Below are 27,357 nucleotides of genomic sequence, written 5' to 3'. Positions count from 1 at the left end.
CTGGCCCACATGTCAACATCAGATATTCCATACTCGATGCTGAGCTCCATAAGGGTCATAAGTGTACTTTCCTCATCTCAACTTTAGGCCTGGTAGACTGTTTGCTGTTCAGTATAAACAACACACACGGAAAAACACATACCGGGCAGTGGGGATAATCCCACGGCCACCATTACCTTATAGCCAGAGTCCTTGTGGGATGGAGAGTGGGGGTGGCAGAGAAAGAACACACAGAATTAACTGTGCGTGATGAAAAAATGACCTGTAGACGACATCATGTAAACGCATGATTTGGGAATCAGGCAGGAGGGCCTGAGGTCTCACAAGAAGGCCATCTTGTGCCCTAACCCCACCACAGAGCCAAAGGGTAAAGTGATAACTAATGCTCTTAGTCATGTCTCCATGACCCGAAGCCATCAAAGCCAAACTCACAGTAACAAACTCAGTCAGGCATCTCTAGCATCAAGCGCTCCCCTTGAGTGTGGCGCTGCAGACTGCGCATGGAAAACCAACAGTAAGGGCTGTGTAGTCACGTTTTCACTTGATTGGCCTGAGGAGGTAAAACGTGACGTCCGTGCCCAAGGATCATATCGTGGGACACAGTGACACTCATCCCCTTGCCAATAGAAGCGTCATTGGGCAAAGGCCCGATGGGCCCGCCCTTCATTCTTCTTTCCCACAATGCCCTCTGTTGATGTAGCTGCCCGGTTGTTTCTCCCTTAATCACCGCTTGCTAACCTTTCCTGAGGTCCCCTATCTCTTCATCTGGGAAGATGCTCCGCGAGGCATCCATAACTGTAGCTCCACTCAGTCAAGGTCTTGGGTGATAGTAATAGTGTCAGACAGGATCAGCACCGGAAAGAATAGCTGATCTCCCCAGAGTGAGCAAAGGGCCAACACCCCGTATGAAACTCGGCTGTGAGCTCCCCGTGCTGTTGAGACTGGCTACGAGTGGGGATGCTCTCCCACAGCAAATTCCTCTTAGGGTCTGGCTCTTCCCTCCCCAGGAGTCCAGTTGCATCATCAAGTGAGCTGGGTCTCCTGAGCCACTGACCACTGCCAGGCAGTCTGACTGGAACTGGTGGGAGAGAAGGGCCCCATACATTTGGACTGCGTGCTGGCTGATTTTATGACAATGTAAGCCAAGGTAGTCATCTGAAAAGAGGTGACACCAATTGACAAAAGGCCTCCAAAAGACCAGGCTGTAAGCAAGCCCATCAAAAGACATTTTAAATGGTCTTTTAAACTAGTTGACAAAAAAGAAGCAAACATTGTTTTTTTTTTTTTTTTGGCTTCTCGATTATGAATTCAGAAATGAGATTAGGTTTGGGGTTGAGGATTTAGAACCTTGGACCAATTAATGATGTAGAGGAGGCTTAATTGTCTAGCTACAGTCGGTGGGCACTTATCTCCATCTTGCCATGACTGACCAGCAGCTGGAAAAGGCTCCATCTGTGGGCACGAGACTGAGGCCACACAAATGACAGTTGAATAGCACATGCACGTGGATAAGCCACATGATTAGTCTATCCATTCTATCCATGTTGCCCAAGGACTTTTTTTTTTTTTTTTTTAAGGCAGGATCTTGCTATAAAGCCCAGGCTGGTCTTGAACTCTCGATCATCTTCTTGGTCTCCTAAGTGCTGAGATTACAAACATGTACCTCCACACCCAGTGCATTCACAACCAGAAACTGTTTGCTTTGCATTTTTTTTCTTAAGTGCCTTCCAAAGTCTATAAGCAGATGCTGCTGCTGCAGCTATGATTCTCATAGATAAGTTAGACGAAGACACTGGAACTTTGGGCAAGTTGCTCTATAATGACATTTAAATCACAACAGGTACCCAGTGAGCCTTCAGCAGGACTAATATGAACCAACTCCTGGCAGCTAGCTAGATGTGTGACTTCTCCTTGTGGCTCTGGTACTCGGGAAGTCAAGGTAAGAGGATCACTGCTAGCACAAGGCTAGCCTGGGCTACAGAGTGAGTTCCAGGCAAGCCTGGGCTACAGACTGAGAGGCTGTGACAAAAATCAGAGTAAATACTGGCAGCAACAAGACTGCTAAGCTCTAAAACGGGTGAGCTCTAACAAAAGCATTGCTATTTTAAAAGGCTATCGCCGATTCTTTCTTCAAATTTAAATCTAAGTTCCTCAAGCCACTTTTTCCTTCTGAAAAGCTAACAAATTAGAGACAGCCAGTTTGCAGCTGGTCAGTTAGACCATATCCCCTGGTTAGAGTTCTACCAAAAGCAGTGTTAAGACATCAGCTGCTCTGTTCATCCTTCCTTGGCCTCTGACTGCAGAAGCCTCGCTCTAAACGACTGGGCTTACTGGGGATTGGTTCTTTGGGAACGTCTGCCGTATTCATTATTTTCCCCCTCACTGACCAAACATCTAAGAGAGCAAGGGTCTGTTCTGGCTTACAGTTTGAGGAGACCCCACCCACTGACAGTGAAGCATTATGCAGCTGGTCACACTGGCTCAGTGTCTCGGTTACTACCCTACCATGATAAGACGCCATGACCCTGTGGTTTCAGAGGGTTAGAGTCATGACCACCGCGGCAGGGAGCATGGCGCTGGAGCAGCAGCTGAGAGCTCACATATTGAGGCAACAACCGTGAGGCAGAGCGAGCCAACTAGGAATGGCACGGGCGTTTGAAACCCCAAAGCCCACCCACCCCAGTAAGGCACTTCCTCCAACAAGGCCACACCTCTTAGTCCTTCCCAAACGCTTCCACCAGATGGAGACTAATCAACCAAACATGCAAGCCTATAGGTGCCATTCTCCTTCAGGCCGCAGTCAAGAAAGTGGGGCCAGCATACTTAACCCTTTAAGGCCTACCCCCAGTGAATGTTTCCTCTAGCAAAAGATCCACTTTCTAAAGGTTCTAGGGCCTTCAAATGCAGAGAAATGCACACAGACATGGCCTTTGGTCAACCTACACACTCAGTCAAGTACAGCCCCTGGACTAGCTTCTTTTTTTAGTAGTATTGTTACATCTTAGTTATTTCTGTGCATGTGTGGACACATGGTATGCACATAGAAGTCAAGAGACAGCCTAGAGGAGTCAAGTCTCTTTTTCCACCAAGTGGGTCCCAGGGATTGAACTCAGGCTCTCAGGCTTATCGAACAGGCACGTTTACCTGCCGAGTCACCTCACTGGCTCCCTGACTTAGCTTCTTAACTTCTGTAAAACAATGGCAGTCCTGTTTCTTCTCTTTGGATGATTTTTAAATGTGCAGATATATCCTTAATGCATTATACAAAGTAACTGCACTTGGGCAGGCCTTCTCTGCAGAAAGCAATCTCTCTGCAGAAAGATGCTTGTTTTTCAAGACTGCATCTTACACTATAGCCCAGGTTAGCTCGTAATTCACTATGTATTCTACATGTCAGTCAACTTCAGTGCATGATGTGGGAAACCTACAAAAACTCCCCACATGGTGCAGCGAAGCTTGTTTGGCTCCCAGGCGCTGTACATCACAGAGCTGCAAGGCTCTGTCAGATCAAGGAGGCTTCCTGAAGCACAGCTAGTCACGTGTTTCGTGTATCAAACACCCAGGATGTTAACTGCCCTTACCCCCCCCCCCACTCCTGTCCTTCACGATTCGTTAACTGACAGTTCGGCGCCAGAATAGTGAGGACTGCCTTCCATCCAACACGACCTGAGTTCCCGGTGTTTATCCACCCTAGGAATGGCTATGCGGGGATGTAAAAACAAAAAGGACTGAAGAGATGTTTGGTTGAGTTCTGTCACTAAAAACAATAGCAAATGTCTCCATTGCCGGGTGCTTTTCCTAACAGATTGGAATTGACCCCAATCTAAGTGAATCTATCTGGGACTCAGAGCCACTAGTTAACCACAGGAGACAGGGAGTGGTGGCCACACCTTTAATCTCAGAACTTGGAGGAGACAGACAAGATATGGTTGGGCAGAGAGAGGAATATGGGGCAGGAAGACACTGAAGTTCTTGGCATTCAGTCTGAGTATTCCTAGGAACGGAACAGGATCAGTTTGAGGATTCGTGGAAACAGAATCTTGTCCCCTTCGTTCTGGGGACTCAGTAGAGGTAAGAACTAGAGGCTGGCTGCTCTGCTTCTCTGGTCTGTCAGAATTTACCCCATGTCTGACAAACTAGACAGTTCTAGTGGCCAGGCTAGACTACAGTGAGCCTTCTAACAAACTAGACAGTTCTAGTGGCCAGCTGTGGCACACACTTGTAATCACAGCTACTGCTCAGTTGACTAAGGACAAAGAATTGTGAGTTAAAGCTAGAATGGGCTACAGAGGAAGACAGGCTTTAAAAAAAGAAAAGTCCAGGCTAGAGAGCTGGCTCAGTGGTTAAGAGCCCTGGTTCTTCCAAAGGACCCTGGTTCAATCCCACATGGCAGCTCACAACTGCCTGCAACTCCAGTTCCAGGGAATCTGACACCCTCACACAGACACACATGCAGGAAAACAACAATATGCACATTTAAAAAATCATTTAGTAATTTTAAAGCTTTTACTTTGAAGACTCCCCATGGAAGGCCTCACGCTTCCTGGGGTGCAGAAAGGGAATGGGATGGGGGTTGGTTGGGGGGAACAGGGGAGGACGGGAGGGTGTGGGAACTGGGAGTGACATGTAAAACAAGCTTGTTTCAAATTTAAATTTTAAAAATTAATTAAAACAAAATTTTAAAGGTTTAAAAAAAAGTCCATATGCATTAGTTTTTAAAGAGACACATTAGAAAAAGACAAAATATAACAAATCATTAGAGCTGCCAATTTTGGGGCACTAAAGGCAGGTTTCTACATCTTTGTCTCTTCCTCCATCAATGACTAGTATTCGCCTCATCCCTCACTTGTCCGGTGATTATGACTCACATAAAGATACAAAGGAGGCTTGCAGAGATGGCACGTGCATGAAGAGTTGAGTTCAGATTCCCAGAAGCTACCTAAGAGCCAGGTGTGAACATGCACATGTCTAGCACATGTCTAACCTAAGAGCCAGGTGTGAACATGCACATGTCTAACCTAAGAGCCAGTGTGAACATGCACATGTCTAACCTAAGAGCCAGTGTGAACATGCACATGTCTAACCTAAGAGCCAGTGTGAAGATGCTCGTCTGTAACCCCAGTGCGAGAGAGAGAGAGAGAGAGAGAGAGAGAGAGAGAGAGAGAGAGAGAGAGAGAGAGAGAGAGTGTCTTGAGACAGTCTCTAAGGTTGCATTTCTTAGAGAGAGAGGGAGAGGGAGAGGGAGAGGATTTTGAGTCTCTAAGGCCACTTCTCCTGACATCCTAGATACACGCTGGGCGCTCCCTCTGTCCTGGTCCCTCCCTCTTCTCGGATCTCGCCCCATCGTCCGGAAGTCTCGCGGGAGGTGGAGGTCTCATGAATTCTCCCAGTAGCCCTTGCACTTCCTCTTCCTGTAGGCGGCCTGAGGTGAGCGTTACTCGGCATCGGGCTCCCGGGGCTGAATCCTCCGTCATCGGCGCCATCGTGGCCTCGGGGTCGCCGGCGTGGCGACCCCGGGCACCCGAGCTCCCAGGGCCATGCGTCCTCGCCACGGCGGCCGCGCTGCGTGCGGAGGGGCTCGGCGGCGCGAATGGCCCGGAGCCCGCCCTGCTCCCTGCCGGCTCGCGCGGGGCCCTGGCGGCGCGGGGCGGGCGTGGGGTGCGGGCCGCGCGGCCGGCGGAGCCCCGGCGCTCCCCGGCGCAGTGCGGTGCCTCGGGCGGCTCGTGGCCTGGGTACGTGGGGAGGCCGCGAGGTCGGGGCGAAGGAGGGGTCTGCAGATGCGCGGCTGCGGGCCGCCACGCCGGTGCATCGAGGGGACGCTGGCTGCGATGATGCCGTTTCTTAGGACACCTTTGGATTGGCCGTGAAAACAACTCCTTTCTGAGCAGCTGCGGGGTCGTATTTAATAGGTGCTTAGGCCTTTTCCGTTACCAGCTGACTGACGGTCATGTTAATGTCCCCAGGTGACCGGTGAAGATGGTTCGCTACTCCCTCGACCCAGAAAACCCCACGAAATGTAAGTGAAGCAAACGGTTTCGATTGGGTGGGTGGGTTGGTTGGGTGTTTCTGGCGTGTTCGGAACGCAGCAGAGATGGACCTTTTTTCCCTTTTGTGTATTCGTAGCATGCAAGTCAAGAGGATCGAATCTTCGGGTTCACTTTAAGGTAAGGAAGTCACCCACGGTCATGGCATCGAATCCTGGTTTGCTCCTGCCTGCATGTGTTTATAAGGTGGCGGCAGTGATGTCTTTCTTAGGACACCTTTGGATGTACCGTGAAAATAAAATACATTCTGAGCAGCCACCTTATTTACGTGTTTGTCATCCGGTGTGAATGCTTGAGGAACTGCAAATAATGGGGCTTAGATAATTTGCTGTGAATTCATCTCCTGATTCTCAAAACACTATTAACCAAAGCTTTCTGGCTTGTATTAGAACACCCGTGAAACTGCCCAGGCCATCAAGGGCATGCATATCCGAAAAGCCACCAAATACCTGAAAGATGTCACTTTGAAGAAGCAATGTGTGCCATTCCGGCGGTACAATGGTGGAGTAGGCAGGTGTGCCCAGGTGAGATGTCTTAAGTTACTGTTGGAAACTACGAGGAGGGTGGTGGATGCTAAGGGCTGCTTTATCGGTCTGGTTGCTGTGATGACGATCTTAGGACACCTTTGGATTAACCGTGAAATAAAACATGTTCTGAGCAACCTTAGTGATGGCAGTAAGTTCTTAATTGGGTCTAATGCTAATTTACCAAGGAAAGTAATAAACTCCATCTTTTCCTTTCAGGCCAAACAGTGGGGCTGGACACAGGGTCGGTGGCCAAAAAAGAGTGCTGAATTTTTGCTGCACATGCTTAAAAATGCAGAGAGTAACGCTGAGCTTAAGGTACCTGAGCCATTATCTTTGGTGTGCATCTTGAATCACTTAGATGTGTATCCTTGAGTATCCTATGGGGAGTGGATGTGCATGCCTTTTTACTTATACATCCCAGAGAGAAGACAAGGGTTTAATTAAGGTCAGCCTGGACTACACAGTGAGAAACTGTCATTTAAAAGAACCAAGACAGCACTTTTGTCTTGGGTCTCCAGTATGACAGAATTTTTGCCTAGATGCCCTCAGAAGCTTGGCCTACTGTTTCCTGATAGAGTTCTGCAAAGGGAACATTTTTGATGGCCTTGGGGGTTTGTATCTTAAAGATGAGTGCCATGCCAACCATTGTGTGGTATCAGTCAGTCCAAAAGAAACATTTTGCATAATGCCACCATGCACCTTTTGGATAGTGCTGGCCTTAGTGGTGTGGTTTATTGACAATGTTGGCAGCGAAAGGAAATATTGACTTTTGGATTTTTTTTTTTTTTAGAGTAGATAACAGTGTCTAGGAGTAGGGTGACTATTAACTCTTGCATTGGAAAACTTGATTTTAGTTCTTTATAGTAAGGTTTACACTTTAAGATAAGAAAAATAGTGTTGTAAGAGGTCAGGAGAGTGGGCAATAAAATAGCTCATGTAACATTTGCAGCCTTCTCTTAACTATAGACAACATGTATTTAATGCACTGAGTTTTATGAAACGGAATGTCTTAATGCCTTGTATAAGGGTTGCCTTTCACAGATGATGTAAAGATGGGTGTGAGAATTGGCTACCTCACACACAGTGTGGCATTGCTTAGACAATTCAAACAGAAGTAGCAAAGTGGTTGTTACACAAGAGACTGGAGGGTTTTTCTAAGCAGGTGTCTGATTTCTCCTCTCTCCAGGGTCTAGATGTCGATTCTCTGGTCATTGAACACATCCAGGTGAACAAAGCACCTAAGATGCGCCGACGAACCTACAGAGCGCACGGCCGGATTAACCCATACATGAGCTCCCCCTGCCACATCGAGATGATCCTCACGGAAAAGGAGCAGATTGTTCCAAAGCCAGAAGAGGAGGTTGCACAGAAGAAGAAGGTGAGACACTGGTTTACTGTGTGCGTTGCTTGAAGCTCAAGTGGGTGGTGATTTGATGGCTCTTGGGGAACAGACACCTTTGTAATAACCATGAAAGGAACCTATTCTGACCGGCCTTTTACCCACTTGGATGTGGCTTCTATATGGCATAACACTGCAGTTACCTTAGCCACACTTAAGATACTTCTCTTTACAACTAAATAATTTGACTTTTGGCACACTTTAAATGTTGTCATTTGTCCTTAATCCTCTGGCAGTGGTTCTTAACCTTCCTAATGCTGTGACCCCTAACCATAAAATTGATGGGTTTAAGGGCTCACGGCTTGAGAAGCGCCTGTAGTGTTCATTCACCAGTTGAGCTTTTCCTGTCTTCGATGTGAATTTAAGTCCTTCAAGAATTAATGTAGCAAACTTAAATGGTTCCTTTCTTTTTGTCTCAGATATCCCAGAAGAAACTGAAGAAACAAAAGCTTATGGCACGGGAATAAACTCAGCGTAAAATAAATGCAGATGAAAGTAAAGGTCTTCTGGTCTTCTGTATAAGCAGTTTCAGATTGCCTGCTGATCAACCCTGTTGGGAGGGGATGCTTAACATACTGCAGAGGTTTATTAAAGTGATGAAGCTGTGAAACACTGCAAACAACAGCCATAGTTTTACTGAATTAGCATTTACTGGGGAACTGTTGTGTAAGACTTGGATTAAGACCCTGGGTGTGAGTCTGTCTTTAAGTTAATGTGTTAGTGCTCATTTCAGACTTGTTTAACATCTTAATTATTTGGGAGGGGAACCATATTGAACTGTTTTCTGTCATCAGTGACTTGGGAACAGCTGTTTTCAGTGACCTTTCCTGGCCTCTGAGGGCAGCCCAAACAGGTGTGCCCACTTTTTTGAGCCTGGAGAGCAGGGTCTGCAGTAAAGACTTCATTTGCATACTGTTCCTGCAGAGGACCTAGATCACCTCTGAACTCAAGCTCTGGGGCCTCTGATAACCTCTTTCAACTAAAGTACAGTATATACACAGGGAAGATGAATCTCAAGTTTTATAAACTGACATTACAGGGACTGTAAGGAATCTGATATTGGCCACCCAAGTAGCTAGGGCTTGACTTAAGTCTGTTGGAATTGTAAATTTGAAAGTCATGCATTTCCTAACTAGGAAGTGGTTGCCTGTCAGTACTGCACCAAGCTATTTTCTATATACATTTGTCTCTTGTGCACTTTAATGAATTAAAAGATCCATGTGCCCCTTTCCAACTGTCTTTGAAAGCATGTTTTCGGGGGTTGTGTCTTAAAAGCATGGACAAAAGGAATGAATGGTTCTGGTGAAACTGCCGAGCCTGACCCCTGAGTTCGCTATCTACCAACACCGACTGGTGCAATGCATGGGATAAATACAATTTGTTCAACATCCAGCACATTTTGCTGCAACATTGGTAGTTGCTATGAGCCTTTAATATAGGAGGCCCTGTAGGAATAGTTGGATTTCTCTTTGGTATATTCCCAAGTGGTAAGGTAACAACCTCAGTAATGTTTGTGTCAGGCATTGCCAAACGGCTTTGAGATAGTTTACCCTATGAATCCCTGGTGATCCTGGAACCAGGCTGGCCTCGAACCCTGCCTGTCTCCTTGGGTGCTGGCTTTTGCTACCACTACCCTAGTAGAGTGAGTTCCAAATCCATCACCTGAACAGCAGACTAGTAGGATGAAATGGTTAGGTTGGGTTGAGGGTTAGGAACAAATAGTTCTTAGTTATACATTTATTCTAGCAAAGGTCTGTAAATGTGCCAGGCTTTGGGGTGCACAGAACCCCGTCTTCTAGGCGCACAAGTGGTTTCAAGACCAGTCTGAGCATTTCATACGTGAAGACAAGAGACTAGCAAATCAGTCAGAGAATATTCCTGCTAGGGTCTTTCCTATAACTGTTGGGTCCCCTGCAGCCCAGCAAACGTTTCTCCCTGATCAGCTAGGCTGCGAGTCAGGTGCCTGGGAAACCCAGAGCAACGCACAGCACCACCTTCCCCGCCCCGCAGGCGCAGGCCCCCGCAGACTCCGGGAAGGCGGCGAGCTCTGTACGCGTCATCGTTACGTTCTGCGCGTCCCCTGTCTGACGTATCCGCCTTTGTCAGCTCCTCGACGTACCATTGGCTGTTAGCAGCCTAGCCTCCCGGAAGTGCGGACATTGCGCTGGGCGTCTTGGAGGTGGCGAATGAGCTTTTAGTGGTGGTGGAGCTCGCGCGTCAGGGTCTGTCAGCGGCGCTGTCCCACGGCGTGGCGTCCCGGACGGTGCTGCGCGGTGCCGGTAGCCTGCCCTCGCCTCGCCTCGCGTCTCAGCACCGGTCTTCGTCCATCGACCTCGGTGGCCCTCCATCCATCCCTGCTTCCCTGCTTCCCTGCTTCCCTCCTTCCCGTGGCGGTTTGGATCTCATTCCTGGACCCGCTCGGTGAGTGCCCCTCCTCTCTGCGCCGCTGGCTCCTGTTGCCTCCCTACTTTTTGCTGGTTGTCTATGATTTCCCTTGTAACTCTCGGTTCCTTCAAGGGAGATGACTTCACGACTCTGCTTATGCTGTTCTGGTGGATCCCTAGCCCTTTCCTCCCTCGCTTCCATTGTCCTTAGATCAAGTTGAGTGAAAGATTCCATTTTGCTCTTAGATAACTTGGATAATAGTTAAAATGGTAGTCTACCTTGCTATCTTCTAGGCATTGCCACCGCAGTTTCTACAGCGTGAAATAAAACATCTATTCAAAACAAAGTTACTAGGATTGAGCTTTCTACTTAAGAGGTCCAGTTTTCTTTTTTATTAAATCCATAATGTTTTTTATCATAGTGGTGGTGCACGCCTTACATCTCAACACAAAGGAGGCAGAGGCCGGTAGATCTCTTAAGTTCAAGGCCAACCAAGGGTATAGTGAGACCTTGTCTAATAGTAATAAGGGTGTAGTTACTGGTGCGGTTTCTTAGGGTTTTATTTAGAGCACAATGTGTAAGAATTTATAAACCACTAACTACAAGTAACATACAAATGGCCAAGTTGGATGGATAGGAAAGGGACCGAAGAGCTGTCGGATTCTCAAATAACTTTTTTTAATTGGGAAAAAGGTAAGTGGGATTAAAGGCATGACCTGACATTCCTGTCTGGGAATTCTGGTTGTGCACAGGTTCGATGTTTTGAGTTCTCTTCCACCAGTCTACAGCCCCAGCCCCTGCCAACACCCACTCAGGATTTCCCTAAATTCCTAAATTGTTCCTACAGACCTTGAACTGATGATGTGTAGCCCAAGCCGATTTATGTTACTCAGATCATGAGCCTCCCAAAGAGTTGGAATCAGAAGCCTAGCCATTTGTTTTGTTTTGTGACATTGCTATTTCATATTACAGCTGCACTGTCCATATGCATTCTTGTATGCTGGGTGCTGTCATCGTCTTCATTTTCTTATGAGGGAGTTAAGGCACAGTCTGGTATTTTTTTTTTTTCCGAGACTGGATTTCTCTGTGTAGCTTTGGAACCTGTCCTGGAACTCACCCTATAGACTAGGCTGGCCTAGAACTTGAGATGCGCCTGCCTCTGCCTGCTGAGTGCTGAGACCAAAGGCATGTGCCACCACAGCCTGAAAACTAATTTTCTTTTTAAGATTTATTTATTTATTATGTATACAGTGTGCTGTCTTCATGTATGCCTGTAGGCAGGGCACCAGATCTGGTTACAGATGGTTGTGAGCCACCATGAGGTTGCTGGGAATTGAACTCAGACCTCTGGAAAAGCAGCCAGTGCTCTTAACCGATAAGCCATCTCTCCAGCCTCTTAAAATTTTTAGGGATTACTTTGGTAAACTCTTAAATTATTTTGACTAGAATTGGCTTAGTCCTTTACACAATACCTGGTCATCCCTTGATATAAATTTATCCTAGCTTGTAGTTTTTGCTTTAAGAATCATAACAAATCCCTTCTCACTGTGTAGCCCTGATTGTCCTGGAACTCCCTAGGTAGACCAGGCCGGCTTCCAACTCATAGACATCAAATGCTGGAATTAAAGGCAGGTACCACCATGTCTGCTGGTGTATACATGTAAAATCTGTAGAACATCCAATCTTTCTGGTTTCATCATTATTTCATTATTACCATTTATTTATTTGGTGTATGTGCGCATGGAGAGAACCACTCCATTGTGCTGTGTCGAGGTCAGAGGACAACTTGCAGGGATATACATAAAGTACCTAGCACATAGTGTCTGTGTCCTTAAAAGTTCCTTTATTGTGTTTTTATCTATAGTGTGGGCATACCCACGCCGCTGTGAGCCTGTGGAGGTTGGAGGTCAGAGGGACTGGAGTTGGTGCTGGGTATTCAACTTAGGATGTCAAGCTTGGAGCCAGGCACCTTTGTCCCCTCATCTGTCATTTGCCACGAAGTCTTTGAGACAGAGCAGTGATTGGAAAGACCTGGATGCTGACAGCTCACTATTTGTGTTTACTCACCTGTCCCTTTACCTGGCAGATAGTAGCACGTTGGCTTAGAAACCTTAGCTTTCAGCAGATGTGTTTGGTACATACCCCCTCCCCCGTGTAGGAGTGCTTGCCATAAAGTCTTGCTGCTGCTGATCTGTGATGAGCTGTTTTTCTCTCTGTTCGTGTCAGCAGTTTAGGGACTCGGGCCTGGGACAATGGTGTGCATTCCTTGCATCGTCATTCCAGTTCTGCTCTGGATCTTCAAAAAGTTCCTGGAGCCGTACTTATACCCTCTGGTTTCCCCTGTGGTCAGTCGTATATGGCCTAAGAAAGCCATACAAGAATCCAATGGTAAAAATATAGGCAAAGTAGACTGCAAGGTAAGTCCCTGCAAGTGCTTGAGGAAGGGCGGGGTGGAAGGGTGGCGTGTGGGTAACCAAAGCCCTTGACTTTTGGAAGAGTGAGCTTCTAGAATTGGTAGCTTTAAGTTTATTGTCTCTGTTTTCAGTAATTTAGTAATGAGATTTTTAAACAGGCTTCTGAGTAGTCTTCTCTTTTGCCTGTGGCTTTGGTTGAGGGTCTTACTTTCCCCCACCTGACATGGGGATTGAACCCAGGACTAGGAGCCCACCACGTCAGCGCTCCCCCACTGAGCTACAGTCCAGGCCCAGTGTGAAGGCTGTTTTAAAGTGAATGTTTAGATCACTCCTATCCTCTGCATTGGTGTCTGTTGCATTGACTGTACAATTGTGTTAATTTAATTAACCTGGATAATTCTGGAAACAGAGTCATTTCTTCCTGAAGTTTATTGTCTGCTTTCACAAAAGAATGGCTCAAAATCAGTGCCTTTTCGTTACAATAATTCTTGATTTTTGTTGTTGTTTTCATTTTAGGGTGCAGATACCAATGGATTACCCACAAAAGGACCAGCAGAGGTCTCTGATAAAAAGAAAGACTAGAGTGGTTTCCCTGAAAGCCCCTGGCTGTTTTGAAATGGACCCAATAACATGAAGCACCTTCTTTGTCTCTTGATTTTTGTTCTCTGAGACCAGGAATCTAGATAAGCAGTTTAGCTATCCACTTGCTACTGATCAGGAAGTACATGGCATTTATATTTAAAGTGTAAGTAGTTATATTTAATGACCTCACCCTGAGTTTCTTCTTCATTAAAGTAGCTTTTGTTTCTATTACTCCATTTTACTAATATGAATAAACAGAAGGTTTGTGTGAGCAGACACTCGGAACATGGAGCGCTTGGGCCTTTTCGTTGTTTCACACAACTGTGACTGCTGTTTCCGCTTCCTATGGGCTCTGGTAACTTGAGTGAGATGAGTCTTGCTGCACAGCAGCCAGTCCAGTCCATGGTGAGAAGTTTGAAAGAGATCATAATGGAGAGCTTATGCTTAAGAATACTTACTGCTCCAAGTTAACTGGGAAAGAAGGAACCAGGGGAAGCTTCTTTGAAAAAAATGTAACATCAACATCGGTGTCAATCACATAAATTCTAATTCTGCTATACTTCTGTTCCTGCAAATGCATTAAACATTAAGTTTAACTCGGCTTCTCTGTTTCTTTTTTTCTTTTCATATTTGAAAGTAGCTTTTTAAAAAGACCAGGCCCACAAAGCAGAATCTTAGGGCTGCGGTGGCATTGAGATAGTGGTTAAGCAGAAATCAACATTCCACACTGAATCCCACAGGAGGGATTCGACTGCCCTGATTTCGCCTAAAGCAGCTAGGCATGTGGTCTTGGGCTTCGTTAATTGAATGATGGTGGGATAAAGGCAACCACATGCCTGAAGACTGTATCATGGGGCCGAGGACTCCAAGGTCAAGCCTGGCCTTTGCTGAATTTGTGTCTATTATCAGGAACGCATGTCAAATTAAAAAATACAAAAAACAAACAAACAAACAAAAAAACCCAAAGGCCCAGGTGGTGGTGGGCCCAGGTGGTGGTGGCACAGGCCTTTAGTTGCAGCACTCAGGAGGCAGAGGCAGGCGGATCTCTGCAAGTCCGAGGTCTATGGAGCGAGTTCCAGGACAGGCTCCAAAGCCACAGAGAAACCCTGTCCCAATAAATAAATAAATAAATAAATAAATAAATAAATAAATAACTATGCAAAACATGTTATCGATGTGGCCCAGTGACAAAGTGTTTGCTTGAACTGAAGCACTGGGCACACCTCAGCACTGGGCATCCCTCCTCTCAAATGGAAGCAGAGGGTGGCCTTGAACTTGTAGTCTTCCGGTCACTGCCTCCCAAGTGCTAGGGTTATGGGTGTGGCCTGTCGGTCTCTGACAACATTTGGTAAGATGTTCCAGTCAGGTGGTCACTGCAAGCTGCTAGCCACGCCCCCTGCTTCCTTCGTGGGGTCTGTGTCCCTTCGCTGGCTTCAGCTGCTGTGTAACTGATACCAGCAGTCCACTGGGGGCTGGATTCCCCCATCGTGTCAGTACCCATGTCCTTCCCGCCCCTTCCTCATCTGCAGAACCTTTCCTGCCCCTGTTCCTCGGCTTCTTATCCTGGCGTCCTTGGGGGCATTGGCTGTGTCTGTCACAGGCTGGTGTCTTTATGTCATAACCCTCCCATGGTGCCTTGTAAGACATTGCTAAAGGTTTGGGAGTAGAAACAACTGTAATAACTTAGAAAGGACCAGATGCTAACTCACCAAATTACAGGCATTTCTTCCCGTGACAGTTTAGTGTTCTTTGAAAGGCAGTTTCAGACCTTTTAAAACACCTAGTGACTCTGGGTAAGCTGTCCTCCAGGAAGGCCCACACCACTGCCTCACACACAGAAAGTACAAAAGCCACAGGATAATAGAGGTAGGTCATAAGACAAGTAGTTCACGCTGCTGGCCTCTGGGACATTCATTTTACTGAATGAGACTAGCATCATCATAATATTGAGAAGTTAAATCCTCTTGTAAAACATGACTAGGGAGATGTCTCGGCATTGGCTACTCTCCCAGAGACCTAGGTTCAATTTCCAGCACCTGCATGGTGGCCCATAGTCATCTGTAACTCCAGTTCCAGGGAATCTGATGCCTTTTTCTGATCTTCTCAGGCACCAGACATACAAGTGGTGCACAGAATACATGCAGGTAAAACACCTGTATACATAAAAATAAAGTTTAAATTTAAAACATGATCTAATGTGATTGAAATAAAATTTTACCTATTTCGGTTCAAGGTCTCGAATAACTAGATCTAATCACTCCACACCACATGCAGTCTATTTTCTCAAATCTTTACCTAGATTATTTGTAAAAAGTGTTAGAGATTGACTATGCCATCTCTGGGAGGGATCCCCTGTAAATACCATCACCCTGGGATTTAAGTTCTAATGGGAAAATTTTGAAGGGACACATATGTTGAAACCATAACATACCTATTCTGAAATGTCCTCATGACTATTCTATGATCAGTACAGATGGACATGTTTTTATTTTATGTGCATTGGTGTGAAGGTCTGCTAGAAGAGCAGCCTGTGCTCTTTAACAATTGAGCCATCTCTCCAGCTCCCCAGCTGAACTTTTTAAAAATGATCCCAGGCTTGTAGCTGATGTTTGTTTTGTTTTTTGCAGTCCTCAGGACTGCACCTAGAGCATTGCACATTCTGTCCCAGTTAGGGTTATAGATGTGTTCCACCAGATCCAGCTGCTGTTGCCTTTGGGCATTCCAGTTTCCTCTAAGTTGTTTTTGGTGACACAGCAACAGGGAAGAACAGGACAGCTGGGGACAGTTTTGGTGTTGCTTGCACAGTAGAAAATTAGAATGTACTTTTGAGCAGGTGATATGTTTACAAGGCACAGGAGAATGAACAAAGCTTTCTCCTCTTGTTGGGCTTTGGTTTTGTTTGTTATCTTTTGTTGAGACAGTCTTCTCTGAGTAGTCCCTGGCTGTCCTGGAATTCACTCTGTAGATCTGGGTGGCCTCAATTTGGAGATTCCCCCTGCTTCTTTCTGCCTCCTGAGTGCTGGGATTAAAGGCATATGTCACCTCACCCAGCTAAGAGACAGGGTCTTAAGTAACCTAAACTGGCTTTGTAGCTAGCTGAGAATGACTTTGAACTCCCGATTCTCTTTCCTCCAACTCTCAAGTGCCAGGGTTACTGGTGTTTGCCATCACAGTTGGTTTTGAACTTTCAATTCTGCTACCTCTACCTCCTAAAGAAAACATGTATCTTGAAGATCACTGGATGTTATAAAATAAATGCATGATTGAACCTAATAATAGACCATTAATGTATATGGAGCAAACACTGAAAATATTGGAACACAGGTAAATGATCCTGCAGTAATAGCTGGAGGTCCTAGTACCGGCTCATCTAGATGCAGCTCAGTGGTGGAGTGTTAGCCCAGCATGTACTGAGTTTGACCCCCAGCACCACCAACCAACCAACCAACCAACCAACCAACCAACCAACCAACCAACCAGTAAACCCTACCATCTATCTTTGATAGAATAATAAGATAGGACATAGAAGACTTGAGCAACCCAGTGAGCTGCCTAGTGCTTTCCAATATATAAGACATCACAAATTAAACCAATAATTTAAAAAAATGACAGCTGTCATGCACAATACACTCTCTGACCAAAAAGGGGAAAGTAAAACACAAAAATCACAGCATTGGCATACTATCAACTAGGTAAATGCAGTGGGTATTTGTGTGAGTTCAAAGCCAAGGTGATTTGATGTCTTTGGGAACTATTTATCCCTGAGAGGCTGTAGCAGTATTTAGTATTACTTGTGGAATAACTATCTATGTTGATTCAGAGGAGTTTTGTTTTCATGGGGGGGGGGTAGATGTTCCTTTATAAATACAGATGCAAATTCCATTATGAAGAAGTTGGTGGAGATTTGATTCTGCTAATTTCAACTAGCTAACTTTCAAAACCTATTTGCTTAGAAGCCATCCCTTTGGGGCTGGACCCTAGCTAATGCCAGCTGTTCTTTTCTTTCACGGTAATTGAGCACATTTTGAATGTGTATAAAGCCTGCAGCTCCAGAAGTCCTTAAGCATCACCAGATCAGGACCAAGTCTAGCACAATGCAAACAATTCTCGACTGTTATCTTTGTCCATTTGGCTTGACTTAGAATCACTTGGAAGATTGAGACATACCCCTGTGTGTTCCAGGTGTTTCTGGAGGGGATTAATTGAGCCTTGGATTAACTGAATAGGATTAACTGAATTCTTGACCAGAATGTGGATGGCTCCATTCCATGGATTGAAGGGCACAAAGTTTTTTTTGTTTTTGTTTTTTTTTTTTTTTTTTTCTGAGACAGAGTTTCTCTGTGTAGTCCTGGCTGTCGGAACTTGCTCTATTGACCAGGCTGGTCTTGAACTCAGATCTGCTCACCTCTGCCTTCCATGTATTGGCATTAAAGATATGTATCACAGTATAAAAGAGGAAAGGGAGAAAGAAGATAGCATCTCTTTGCTTTTTGGCTGGATAGGGAAACAGATATGAGCCACTGTATCCTGATTCTTTTTGTTTGTTTTTATCCTGTGTAACAGCCCTGGCTGTCCAGGAACTCACTTTGTAGATCAGGCTAGCCTCGAACTCAGAGATCCTCCTATCTCTGCCTCCTGAGTGCTAGGATTAAAGGCATGCGCCACCATGGCCAGCTTATTTTTCTTTTTATATGCTCCTCTTCTCTCCGTGTGTGTGATCTTTGTGTCTGAGTATATGATGTGTGAGCATATGTCAGTGTGTGTGAATGCAGGTAAGCATGTATGGTATGTGTGCTGTGGGTTCAAGACTCCAAATCAACCTGGAAAGACACAAAGATTCCAACAAGCAAGAGTTATTACTGGGCTCTACAGGAGCTGATAGATCAGGGACCACAGACAGACTTGGGAGCTGACTGCACCTCCCAAACGTTCACTTCAGCAATCATTTAAGCACAAACCCCACAAACAGCTGTGCAAAGTTACAGTTACAACCCATGTGTCCCCCCATTGTTCCTCACACAAAATGCGAGCCATTCAGTCCAACCAATCAGATTCAATTCATTTGTTCCTTCTGTTGTTAGGAACAGCCACAATGGATTTTCTATTTCTTATTTATTTATTTGAGAACTAAAGATAAAATACAGACTATTGAGAACTAAAGATAAATTACAGACTATTCCTGTTATTTAAAGAGGAGGCTGGTTGGCAATTGGAAAGTCTCCAGCTGCCCCAGGGCCTGGGAACTTGAACTTTGTTGCTCTCTACAGGTAAAATGGAGTCAGAAGTCAAAATGGCGGTGCTCAGGACAAGGTGCTTGTTTGAGACACGGTCTCTTGTTTGCCATTGTGAGTTCCAGGTCAGCTAGTTCAGGTGCTTCTGTGGATTCTACCTCTCCATCCCTCCTCTCTATGAGTGCTGGGATTTCAACTATGTGCTACTGCACACAGCTTTACATGAGTCCCGGGGATTCCAACCAAGGGCCTCACATACATGAGCATCTTATCTAAGCCATCTCCCCAGCCCTATTTTTTGATGTTTTTAAAACAAGGTCAGCCAAGCGGTGGTGCTGCACACCTGTGATCCCAGCACCTGGAGGCAGAAGCAGGTGGATCTCTGTGAGCTCGAGGTCAGCCTGGTCTACAGACCTAGTCACAGGACATTCAAGGCTACACGAAAAAACCGTCTCATAAAACAAACAAACAAACAAATAAACACAAAGAGAATGACTCAGGTTGCTCAGGCCAGTCTTGAACTTCTGTATAGCCAAGGATGATCTTGATCCTCCTGACTCCACTTCCCAGCTGCTGGGATTACTGCTGTGAATCACTATGTCTATCATCACAAACATGCTTTCAAATAAGTAGACATCTATACCATTCTTTACACAATAGCTGGGCGAGCATGCCTTCCTCTTTTTGGCTAGATCCCCAGGCATCTTGTGTTGTAGTATGCTTTGCTGTTCTTCTGCAAGCTCAGTGAGTTTACTGGCAGCTGATATTGTAAAAGAATGTCTAAACTGGCAAAATGGCTCAGTGGAAAAAGGTGCTTGCCAGTCCCAATTACCTGATTTCATCCCAGGATCCATATGCGTAGGAGGAAAATCAACTTCCATTGTCCTCCATTCTCCACACTTGCTCCTCCCAATAAACAAATAGATGTAAAAGTAAAGTCTAATACTTGTACAGCACTTTACAGAGAACGTTGGCACATGGTAATTATATAATGGAAATAATAGTGATAGCTGTTTCATGGGGTTATTTAGAAAAATAAAAAATATGGGTGAATATCACATGGAAAACAGTCCATCATGTGAATGGTTATCATCATGTGAATGGCTGCTATTGTGTACATATTTTAGATGGGGACAGGTAAATAAATACGCAAGGATGTTAATTTGGTGACCTCAGGTCATTTGACTTAAAATATATTTTTCTATAAGACTGTGTTTCATGTAGCCTGGCCTGGCCTCCTTATATAGCATAATGACCTCCATCATTCAAATACTGGGATTACAGGCTCAAATTCCATACTATTTTGTTTTGTTTTGAGACAGGGTCCTACTATGCAGTTGTGGCTGGCTTGTCATTCGCTGTGCAGCCCAGGCTGGCCCTGAACTCATAACAATCTTCCTTTAGCCTCTCAGGCAAATGCCATACTCTTGGCACCACACAATATTGATTCTCATTCTGGTGGTACCCATCCTGATTATATTGCTGAAGGGTCTAGATTTTTCTGTTAAAAAAAAAAAAAATATATATATATATATATATATATATTTCAGTTCTTTAGAGCCCGCAAAAGATTCGACGTTGGTGTGGTTATCCAGCAGGAATTGACAGGGGCCATAATCTCAAATTACCAGTACAGGCGCTCTCGCTCCCAGGAACGTAGAGTCTGAGGCTTCTACACTTTGCCACGTGGCTATGTGGTTGCCCGGGAGACGCTAGGAGGCTGGACCGCCAGCAGGACCACATCTCCCAGAAGCCCACGCGGCCGGCGTGCCACGGGACCGCCTGCTGCTGGCTCGCGCCCGGCCGGCCGTTCAGTCCCTAGCAGCCGAGCGTCCTCAGCCGCTTCCCTCTTCTCACCGCACCCCCCGCGTCTCTGTACCGACATCTCTCGGGCCGGAGCGCAGCCGGAGGCGGGGCCGCTGATCGGCGGAACCATGGAGGCCTGAGGCGGCGTGCACACCCGGGCCGCTGTGCGCCCGCGCTCCCGCTTCCCTGCTGCCCTCCCTCCCTCCCGCCCGCCCGCCCGCGGCTGGGAAGGGGAGTCCGCGCCGCTGACTCAGGTGGGCTTCCCTGGCGCGGCACCGCCCCGCGGGGACGGAGACGGAGGTGATCGGCCGCGCGCCGGGCGGCTGCCGTCCCCGAAGGTTGGGCCGCCCCGGGCTGCGCTGTGCTCGACGGCCCCTCGGCGCCCGGGTGTGCAGAACCAAGTGAACCGGACCCCTGGCCGGCCCGCGGGGACCCAGGGGTGGCCGGAACGACGGGAGCTTCCGGACACTCAGCGAGGTTGGCCGGACAGATGGGCGTGAGATGGGCAGGGCGAGCAGTAGCGTGTTGCGCGTCTGACACCCACAGTTATACTGGCGATATCATTCTCTACTATACAATGCATGCTTTGGAAGTAAGCACTGAAGTGCAGCTCGCTAGCTTTCAGTCTGTTCACATGATCGTGCCGCCTTACAGCAATAGCACATTTTTTTTTTTTTTTAAACCTCCTCGAAAGAGATCTGTGCCCATTAGCAGCAAGGCGTTCCTACTCCCTCCTTCACACCCTGCAACCATCAGTCTATTTTCTGCCTTGTCGGATTTGCTTGAGTCGTTGGGTGTTAGCTGAACAGTGCAAAGGGGCCAGAGTGGGGTTTGAGGGAAGTGGAGTGATAAAGTACTAAAGATAAAGAAAGTACTAAGCAACCACGAAGGGATGTTCGTGACAGGGCTAGCAAAGACTGGGGACAGAGGAGTGGGACCCTTGAAGGTCTATTGAGGAGATGCTGGGCCGGGAGATGAGAAATGGGGGTGGAGGTGGTGGGTACCAGTGTACCCTTAGCAGAGCCAGATGCTGTGCCAGAGCTGCCGGCTCAGTCGAGGAAGACAGTCTGTCAAATAGGTTAATGGTAGCTGCCGAGGATGGAGTTCGTGGGTTTCTAGAACTACTGTCCAGCTCTGGAGTTTTCATTTTAGATAATATTGGCAACTCAAAGAAACTGGGTGAGGATGAATATCGTCATCTGGAAGATAAAGAGCCGGCATTGTAGAGGTTGTGGGGCTTGGTTACTCTTACAAAGTTAGTACTTAGGAAGAGTTGACATTAAAGTATAATTGATGAAACCAGCAGTTGCACAGAGAATTGACACAGGACAAGGTTATATAGGAAGGGGATTGAGCTGTTGAGAAGTCTGTGTTAGCCTGGCGGTGGTGACACACGCCTTTTATCCCAGCACTGGGAGGCAAAGGCTGGTGGATCTCTGTGAGTTCGAGGCCAGCGTAGTCTATAGAGTGAGTTCCAGGGCTAGCAGAGAAACCCTACTGGGAAAACCAAAAGGAAGTCTGTGTTATAGCATGTATGTTAAGCAGGATTTATTGTTTGTTCTGGTCAAAGTCTTTTTGCTTTGTGGAAAGTTTCAGACATAAGTAGAGCAGGGCTTCTCAGCCTTCTTACTGCTGCGGCCCTTTAATACGCTCCTCATGCTGTGGTGACCCCAACCCTAACGTTATCTTCATTGCTCCTTCAGACCTGTAATTTTAGTACTGTTACGAATCATAATATAAATATCTTTGTTTTCTAATGGTCTTAGGTGATCCCTGTGAAAGGGTCGTTTGACCCCCAAAGGGGTTGTGACCCACAAGTTGAGAACTGCTGGAGTTGTATAACCCAGTGTGATAGAAGCGTCGCCTGGCGTGCACAAGGCCCTGGGCTTGGTCTGCAGCACCATGAGGAAGAAAAAGAAGAGCAAATATTGAACTAAGATAATGTATTCTCACATGCCATTACCAGCTCTAACAATGCCAGTTTAGTTCCCTCTGTCTTCCTACCCATGTTCTCCCCATAGTTGTCTTAATCACCAGTTAGCACTTCAGTAATGCCTGCTGGAGATTGGTCTCCGTTACCCTCCTGTTAATGTCCGTATAGAACTACCAGCATACTTACAATATTACCATCCCTCAGTGCCTTCAGTATCTGGAAGGACTTTAGTTTTAAAAGGTGGCATCTTTTCCCATTTATTTACTTTCGCAGCAGGGGTACTGAGTGCCCTGCAGGGGGCATAGGGCTGGCTGAGAGCTGGGTCGCTGCTGTCCTTGGTAGCCATCTGAGAGGACCGAAAGTGCAAACACAGCACTTGATGGGACACTGTAGCGCCGTTCCACGGTGGAACATGGAATTTGGGGTGACCTGAGCCTGTGACCCCAGGCCTTGGTTACTCAAAGTGGGCTCAGCATAAACCCCTGTTCCCTCAAATAGCAAAAATCCAGAAAGTATCTCCTGCTCTTCCAGTGGCCCAATCAGTGTGGCTGGCTCCTCCTCTGTAAAACAGTGACATTGTGACATTGACCTCCTTTTGTTTGTTTGTTTCCTCCTGGTTTTGTTTGTTTTTTTGTCTTCCCTAAGACAGGGGTTCGCTGTGTAGCCTCCTCACTCTGTAGACCAGGCTCAGAGCTCCGTCTGCCTCTGTCTCCCGAGTGCTGGGGTTAAAGGCAGCTCCTTCGTTCACATAAGGGTCCGTGTGACTGGATTAGTTTCTTATGGATAACCCAGGGTAATTTCGCACAGTGTTGCTTGTTTTTAAGGAGGTTATTATTGCCACTATTGATTTATTCGTGAGTGTGGGGATGTGAGGTCTCTTGTGTCTGTGTGATAAGTACTTGGCTTGCTGAGTGCCTCCCCAGACTCCACTTTCTTTGTCCTTAATTTAGTCACATCTCTAAAGTCTCTCCACTTGCCTTGAACTAAAACATCTTATGCCGTAGCCTCCGAAGTGCTGGATTGCAGGCTTGAGCCGCCGTGCCTGCTTTTATGGCCTTCCCTCTTGGATTAACGTTATCTTGAGTTACACAGATGAAATGTGGACGCCTTTGGAGGCTGTTACTCTGCCGATCTCAGCATGCTTTGGGATATTGTTTAGTGACTTAAGAAACTGAGTTACTTTCTTTGCTACAAATGCAGCCAGAGTACAGAGAGTACAGTCTTTCTGTCGGGGTGCAGATGATGGGCTGGCTAGAGCAGGGAGGGCTTCCTTTGGCTTCTCAGTGACTGTAAACAAGTGCTGAGAAGTACCTGTGACACATGCAATGTCACCGTGGTAAATAGGAGCTTGAAAAGTGAGTAAGCATAAAGCAATCTAACACCGCGTGATGTTTCTCCTTCCTCGTTCCTTCCCCCCCTCCCTTCCTCTCCCTTTCTCCCCTCTCCCCTCCCCTTCCCTTCCATAATAGGGTCTGACTACATAGTCCAGGCTATGAATTTTGGTCTCTTTCATATTTATGTTATTAAAATGTTAGATACTTTTAATCAGAGCATTCTCTCTCTCCCTGTGTGTGTGTGTGTGTGTGTGTGTGTGTGTGTGTGTGTGTGTGTGGTGATGCTTGTTTTCATGTACAAGGTGAGAAGACAAGGATTCTCTGAGATACCCCTAATTCATCAGGAAAGGGAGGCGCTTGCCGAGTGAGAGAGTATTTATTTGCAGTTAGACTGAGCTGCTGGGACATTTGGACTTGAAGTTCTTTCTTAAGTACTATGACTCAGCTGCATATGGGTGAGTGCTGTGGGCCAGAAAGCAGAGTGACAAGGTGGCCGTTGTTGCTCTTCTTCCTGGGACAGAGGTGGAGAGGATTTGTGGAAGTCCTCTGGTGTGCTCATTGCTAAAGAGCTGTGGAAGTGTCCTGTCCCCTGGGTGAAGCACCTGGCTCTCTGATGGTGACATGCCTTTGTGTACTTTTTAACAGGGAAGTGATGGCAATTCTGTACATCTGCTCTTGTCTTCAAACTTATTTTCTCTAGTAGTGGTTTTGGGGAGGCAGGGTTTCTCTGTGTAGCCCTGGCTGCCCCGCTCACTCTGTAGACCAGGCTGTCCTGGAACTTGCTCTGTAGACCAGGCTGGCCTCGAACAAAGGACTCCACCTGCTTAGTGCTGGGATTAAAGGTGTGTGCCACCACCTCCCTGCATAATCTTTTATTTTTAAAATGATCTTAATTTTCTGAACTTAATGTGCTTGTTAATAATTTGTATGTTATCTTTATATTATTTGTTTCTGGGGCTGGAGAGATGGCTCAGTGGTTAAGAGCACTGGCTGTAGTTTATATTACTTATTTCTAGACTAAACTAATGGAGAGAATTGGAAACTATATATATGTATGTATATATATGTATATATATATATATACACACACACTTATCAGAAGGCTTAGTCTTTTAGAGTTTTGAAGTTTTTGCAATAATAATAATTATATTTTTTTGAGACAGAGTCTTACTGTATAGCTCCAACTGGCCTGGATATAGACCAGCCTGGCTTTGAACTCAGAGATTCTTAAGCCAGTGCCTCCCAAATGCTGGAACTAAAGTTGTGTGTCACCACGCCCTGCCAGTTTTATCAAATACTTTCAAAATAGTACTGGCTGTCAAATCTTTCCTTTGTCATAGGATTCTTTCTTTCTCTCTTCCTTCTTGTCTCTTTCTTCCCATTTCTCTCCCTCCCTCATTCATTCATTCATTCATTGTTGTTTTGAGACAGAGTTCTAAGACAGCCAGGACTGTCATTTGGTAGACCAGGCTGGCTTCAGATTCACTGAGATCCGCGCCTCTGCCTCCCAAGTGCTGGGATTAAAGGCGTGTGCCACCACCACCTGACTATGATAGTGTATTTCTTTAAAATTTTTTTTATGTTATGTTGGCTAGAGCATGAGATAGACCAACCACCCAATCTATAATCAATCATTTAGATGTCTGGCGATTGTTTTCTTTTTTGATGGTGCCCTGTTCTTGGTTCATGAAAAAATGTATTATAGAGATAACATGATGGGTGTAGTGGTTAAAGTAGAATGCATTTTGCACCTTACCTGCTTGGGTTTGACATCTCATTTGCCACTTTATGGTTCTGTAATTTTAGGTAAACTAGTTAAGCATTCTTTGCTTTGCTTTAGTTTTTTTTGGTCAAGAATTGGCAAGTATTGTAGTGTTTTAGGGTTTGTGGGCTGAAAGGCAAAATGAAAGGTATTTTTTAGGTACCTCTCTACTAAGAGAGAAGAATTTCTCCAAGTTTTTATTGAAATTTAAAATGCAATTCTGCCAGTTGGTATGGTGCTTGCTTAGCCTGGAGGAGGGGCTGCTTCTGTCATTAGCGTTTTATAGCCTGGGTCTGGGTCTGGTGTCACATGCCTGTCATCTCAGCACTTGAGAGGTAGGTAGAGGTAGGAGCATCAGAAGTCCAAGCTTGAGCCCAGCTTGGGCTGTGTGAGCCCATGTTTTAAGGACGCTTTTCCTTCTAAAGTAGGTTTGGTGGTACATGATTGTAATCCTGGCACTCAGGAGGCTGAGGTAGGAGGATTGAATTCAAGGCTACTCTGGCAACCCTGTCTCAAAATAAATAAATGAATGAATGAATGAATGAATGGAGGACTTTTATTGTTAAAATTTCTTTTCAGATTTGTTTTATGTATATGAGTGTTTCGCCTGATTTTATGTGTGTTCCTGGTGCCCACAGAGATCAGAAGAGGGTGTTACATCCGCCTGGAACCAGAGTTATGGACAGTTGTGAGCTATCGTGTGTGTGTGTGTGTGTGTGTGTGTGTGTGTGTGTTATGGACAGTTGTGAGCTATCGTGTGTGTGTGTGTGTGTGTGTGTGTGTGTGTGTGTGTGTTCTGGGAATTGAGCTGAGTTCCTCTTCAAGAGCAAGTATTCTTAACCACTGAATGACCTCTCCAGCCTATTACTATTATCATTATCATGGTCATTATTATTATGTTTACGTTTATGTTTATTGTTGTAGGGAAGAATTGTTGGTATTGGGGGCTGGAGTGGTGACTGTTCATTGATCGGGGTTTTCTAGAAAGCGCTCACCGCTTGCTCTCTCTCGTGCTGGGCTGAAGTCATTATGACGTAACGCACTGTGACGTAACCTGAGACCGCCCCCCTTCAGGGCCTGGCCTGTCAGTCTTCCTCTTTTGCTCCTCCCACTCCACCATGTCAGTCGTCATTGCACATCTTTACAAACCCTGCTGCAGTTTGCCTCCCTCCTGCCTTACGTTTGTGTGGCCTTTGACCTGTGTGAGCTGGTGGAGGTCAGGGCACCGTGCCAGAGTCGGTTCTCTCCTGCCCGTGGGTTCCGGGTCCGCACTCGGGCCATGAGGGTTAGCAGCAAGCCGTGACCCCCTGAGCCACCTCCCCAGCCCGGGTCAGCATGGCCTGCATTTTTGGAAAATATTCATAGCTATCACTATTCCACACAGACTGTTTTTTTGAGTAACCGTTTTCACTTTAAATATTAAATTTAAGTCAGATATTAAATTTTTTTCTCTGGACACAGTTTTTGGCTTCTGTAATCCAATACAGTTTAATTGACTCACCATTTATAAATGCCTTTCTTTACTTGGTTATCAAGTAACCATTTTGAGATGTGCTTTGCTTGTGGTCTCATTTTCCCTTGCTATTTTTGGGAAGACATTGTGAGTGATGAGATGAGGTGCCTCCCTTGAACTGTTGTACTTTGCCTGCTCTTGCTCTCCCTCCTGAGTGCTGTGCTGTAGTGCAAGTGAGGGTATTAGGATGAATGCTGGGTCTGGCCAAGCTTCCTGTGCCGTATTCCTCTGGCATAGCTACAGGCTTGATAGCAATGAAATTCTGACATTAATAAGATAAAAGATGGTGCTGGGCGGGACTGCTCGGCCTTTAGGAGCACTTTTAGGTTTTTTTTTTTTTTTCATTGAGACACAGTCTTACTATGTAGCCCTGGCTATCCTGTATCCCGGAACTCTGTCTGTAGACCAGGCTGTCCTCAAACTCACA

At 46.1% G+C, this 27,357-nt stretch overlaps 3 protein-coding genes and 3 non-coding genes across 6 annotated transcripts in view; all 6 read left to right on the top strand.

Annotated features, from left to right (window-relative positions):
* The first annotated feature begins 5,823 nt into the window (after positions 1-5,823).
* On the top strand, positions 5,824-5,889 carry LOC127235086 (small nucleolar RNA SNORD58). The gene has a single exon (XR_007835676.1). It is a non-coding gene; the product is annotated as a small nucleolar RNA SNORD58 (small nucleolar RNA).
* Positions 5,890-8,474, top strand: Rpl17 (ribosomal protein L17). The gene is made up of 6 exons (XM_051202000.1): positions 5,890-6,016; positions 6,124-6,164; positions 6,434-6,568; positions 6,788-6,886; positions 7,758-7,949; positions 8,390-8,474. The coding sequence occupies exons 1-6, from the start codon at positions 5,977-5,979 to the stop codon at positions 8,435-8,437; spliced, it is 555 nt and encodes a 184-aa protein (XP_051057957.1). The 5' UTR covers positions 5,890-5,976; the 3' UTR covers positions 8,438-8,474.
* On the top strand, positions 6,235-6,300 carry LOC127235085 (small nucleolar RNA SNORD58). Its single transcript, XR_007835675.1, has one exon. It is a non-coding gene; the product is annotated as a small nucleolar RNA SNORD58 (small nucleolar RNA).
* Positions 6,642-6,706, top strand: LOC127235084 (small nucleolar RNA SNORD58). The gene has a single exon (XR_007835674.1). It is a non-coding gene; the product is annotated as a small nucleolar RNA SNORD58 (small nucleolar RNA).
* A 4,110-nt stretch (positions 8,475-12,584) lies between the features above and the next one.
* On the top strand, positions 12,585-13,952 carry CUNH18orf32 (chromosome unknown C18orf32 homolog). Its single transcript, XM_051202001.1, has 2 exons — positions 12,585-12,772; positions 13,286-13,952. Exons 1-2 carry the CDS (start codon positions 12,608-12,610, stop codon positions 13,349-13,351), a joined length of 231 nt encoding a protein of 76 aa, XP_051057958.1. The 5' UTR covers positions 12,585-12,607; the 3' UTR covers positions 13,352-13,952.
* Positions 13,953-20,584: 6,632 nt separating this feature from the next.
* Positions 20,585-27,357, top strand: part of Dym (dymeclin) — a 233,793-nt gene continuing 227,020 nt past the window's right edge. Inside the window, exon 1 of the mRNA XM_051201990.1 lies at positions 20,585-20,642. The gene's annotated coding sequence lies outside the window, so the exon portion shown is untranslated. The remainder of the gene's footprint in view (positions 20,643-27,357) is intronic.

This window comes from Phodopus roborovskii, unplaced genomic scaffold (genome assembly GCF_943737965.1).
Source record: "Phodopus roborovskii unplaced genomic scaffold, PHOROB, whole genome shotgun sequence".
In the NCBI taxonomy this organism is placed as follows: Eukaryota; Metazoa; Chordata; class Mammalia; order Rodentia; family Cricetidae; genus Phodopus; species Phodopus roborovskii.
Note: the sequence above shows the minus strand (reverse complement) of the source record. Positions and strands in the feature narration are given on the sequence as shown.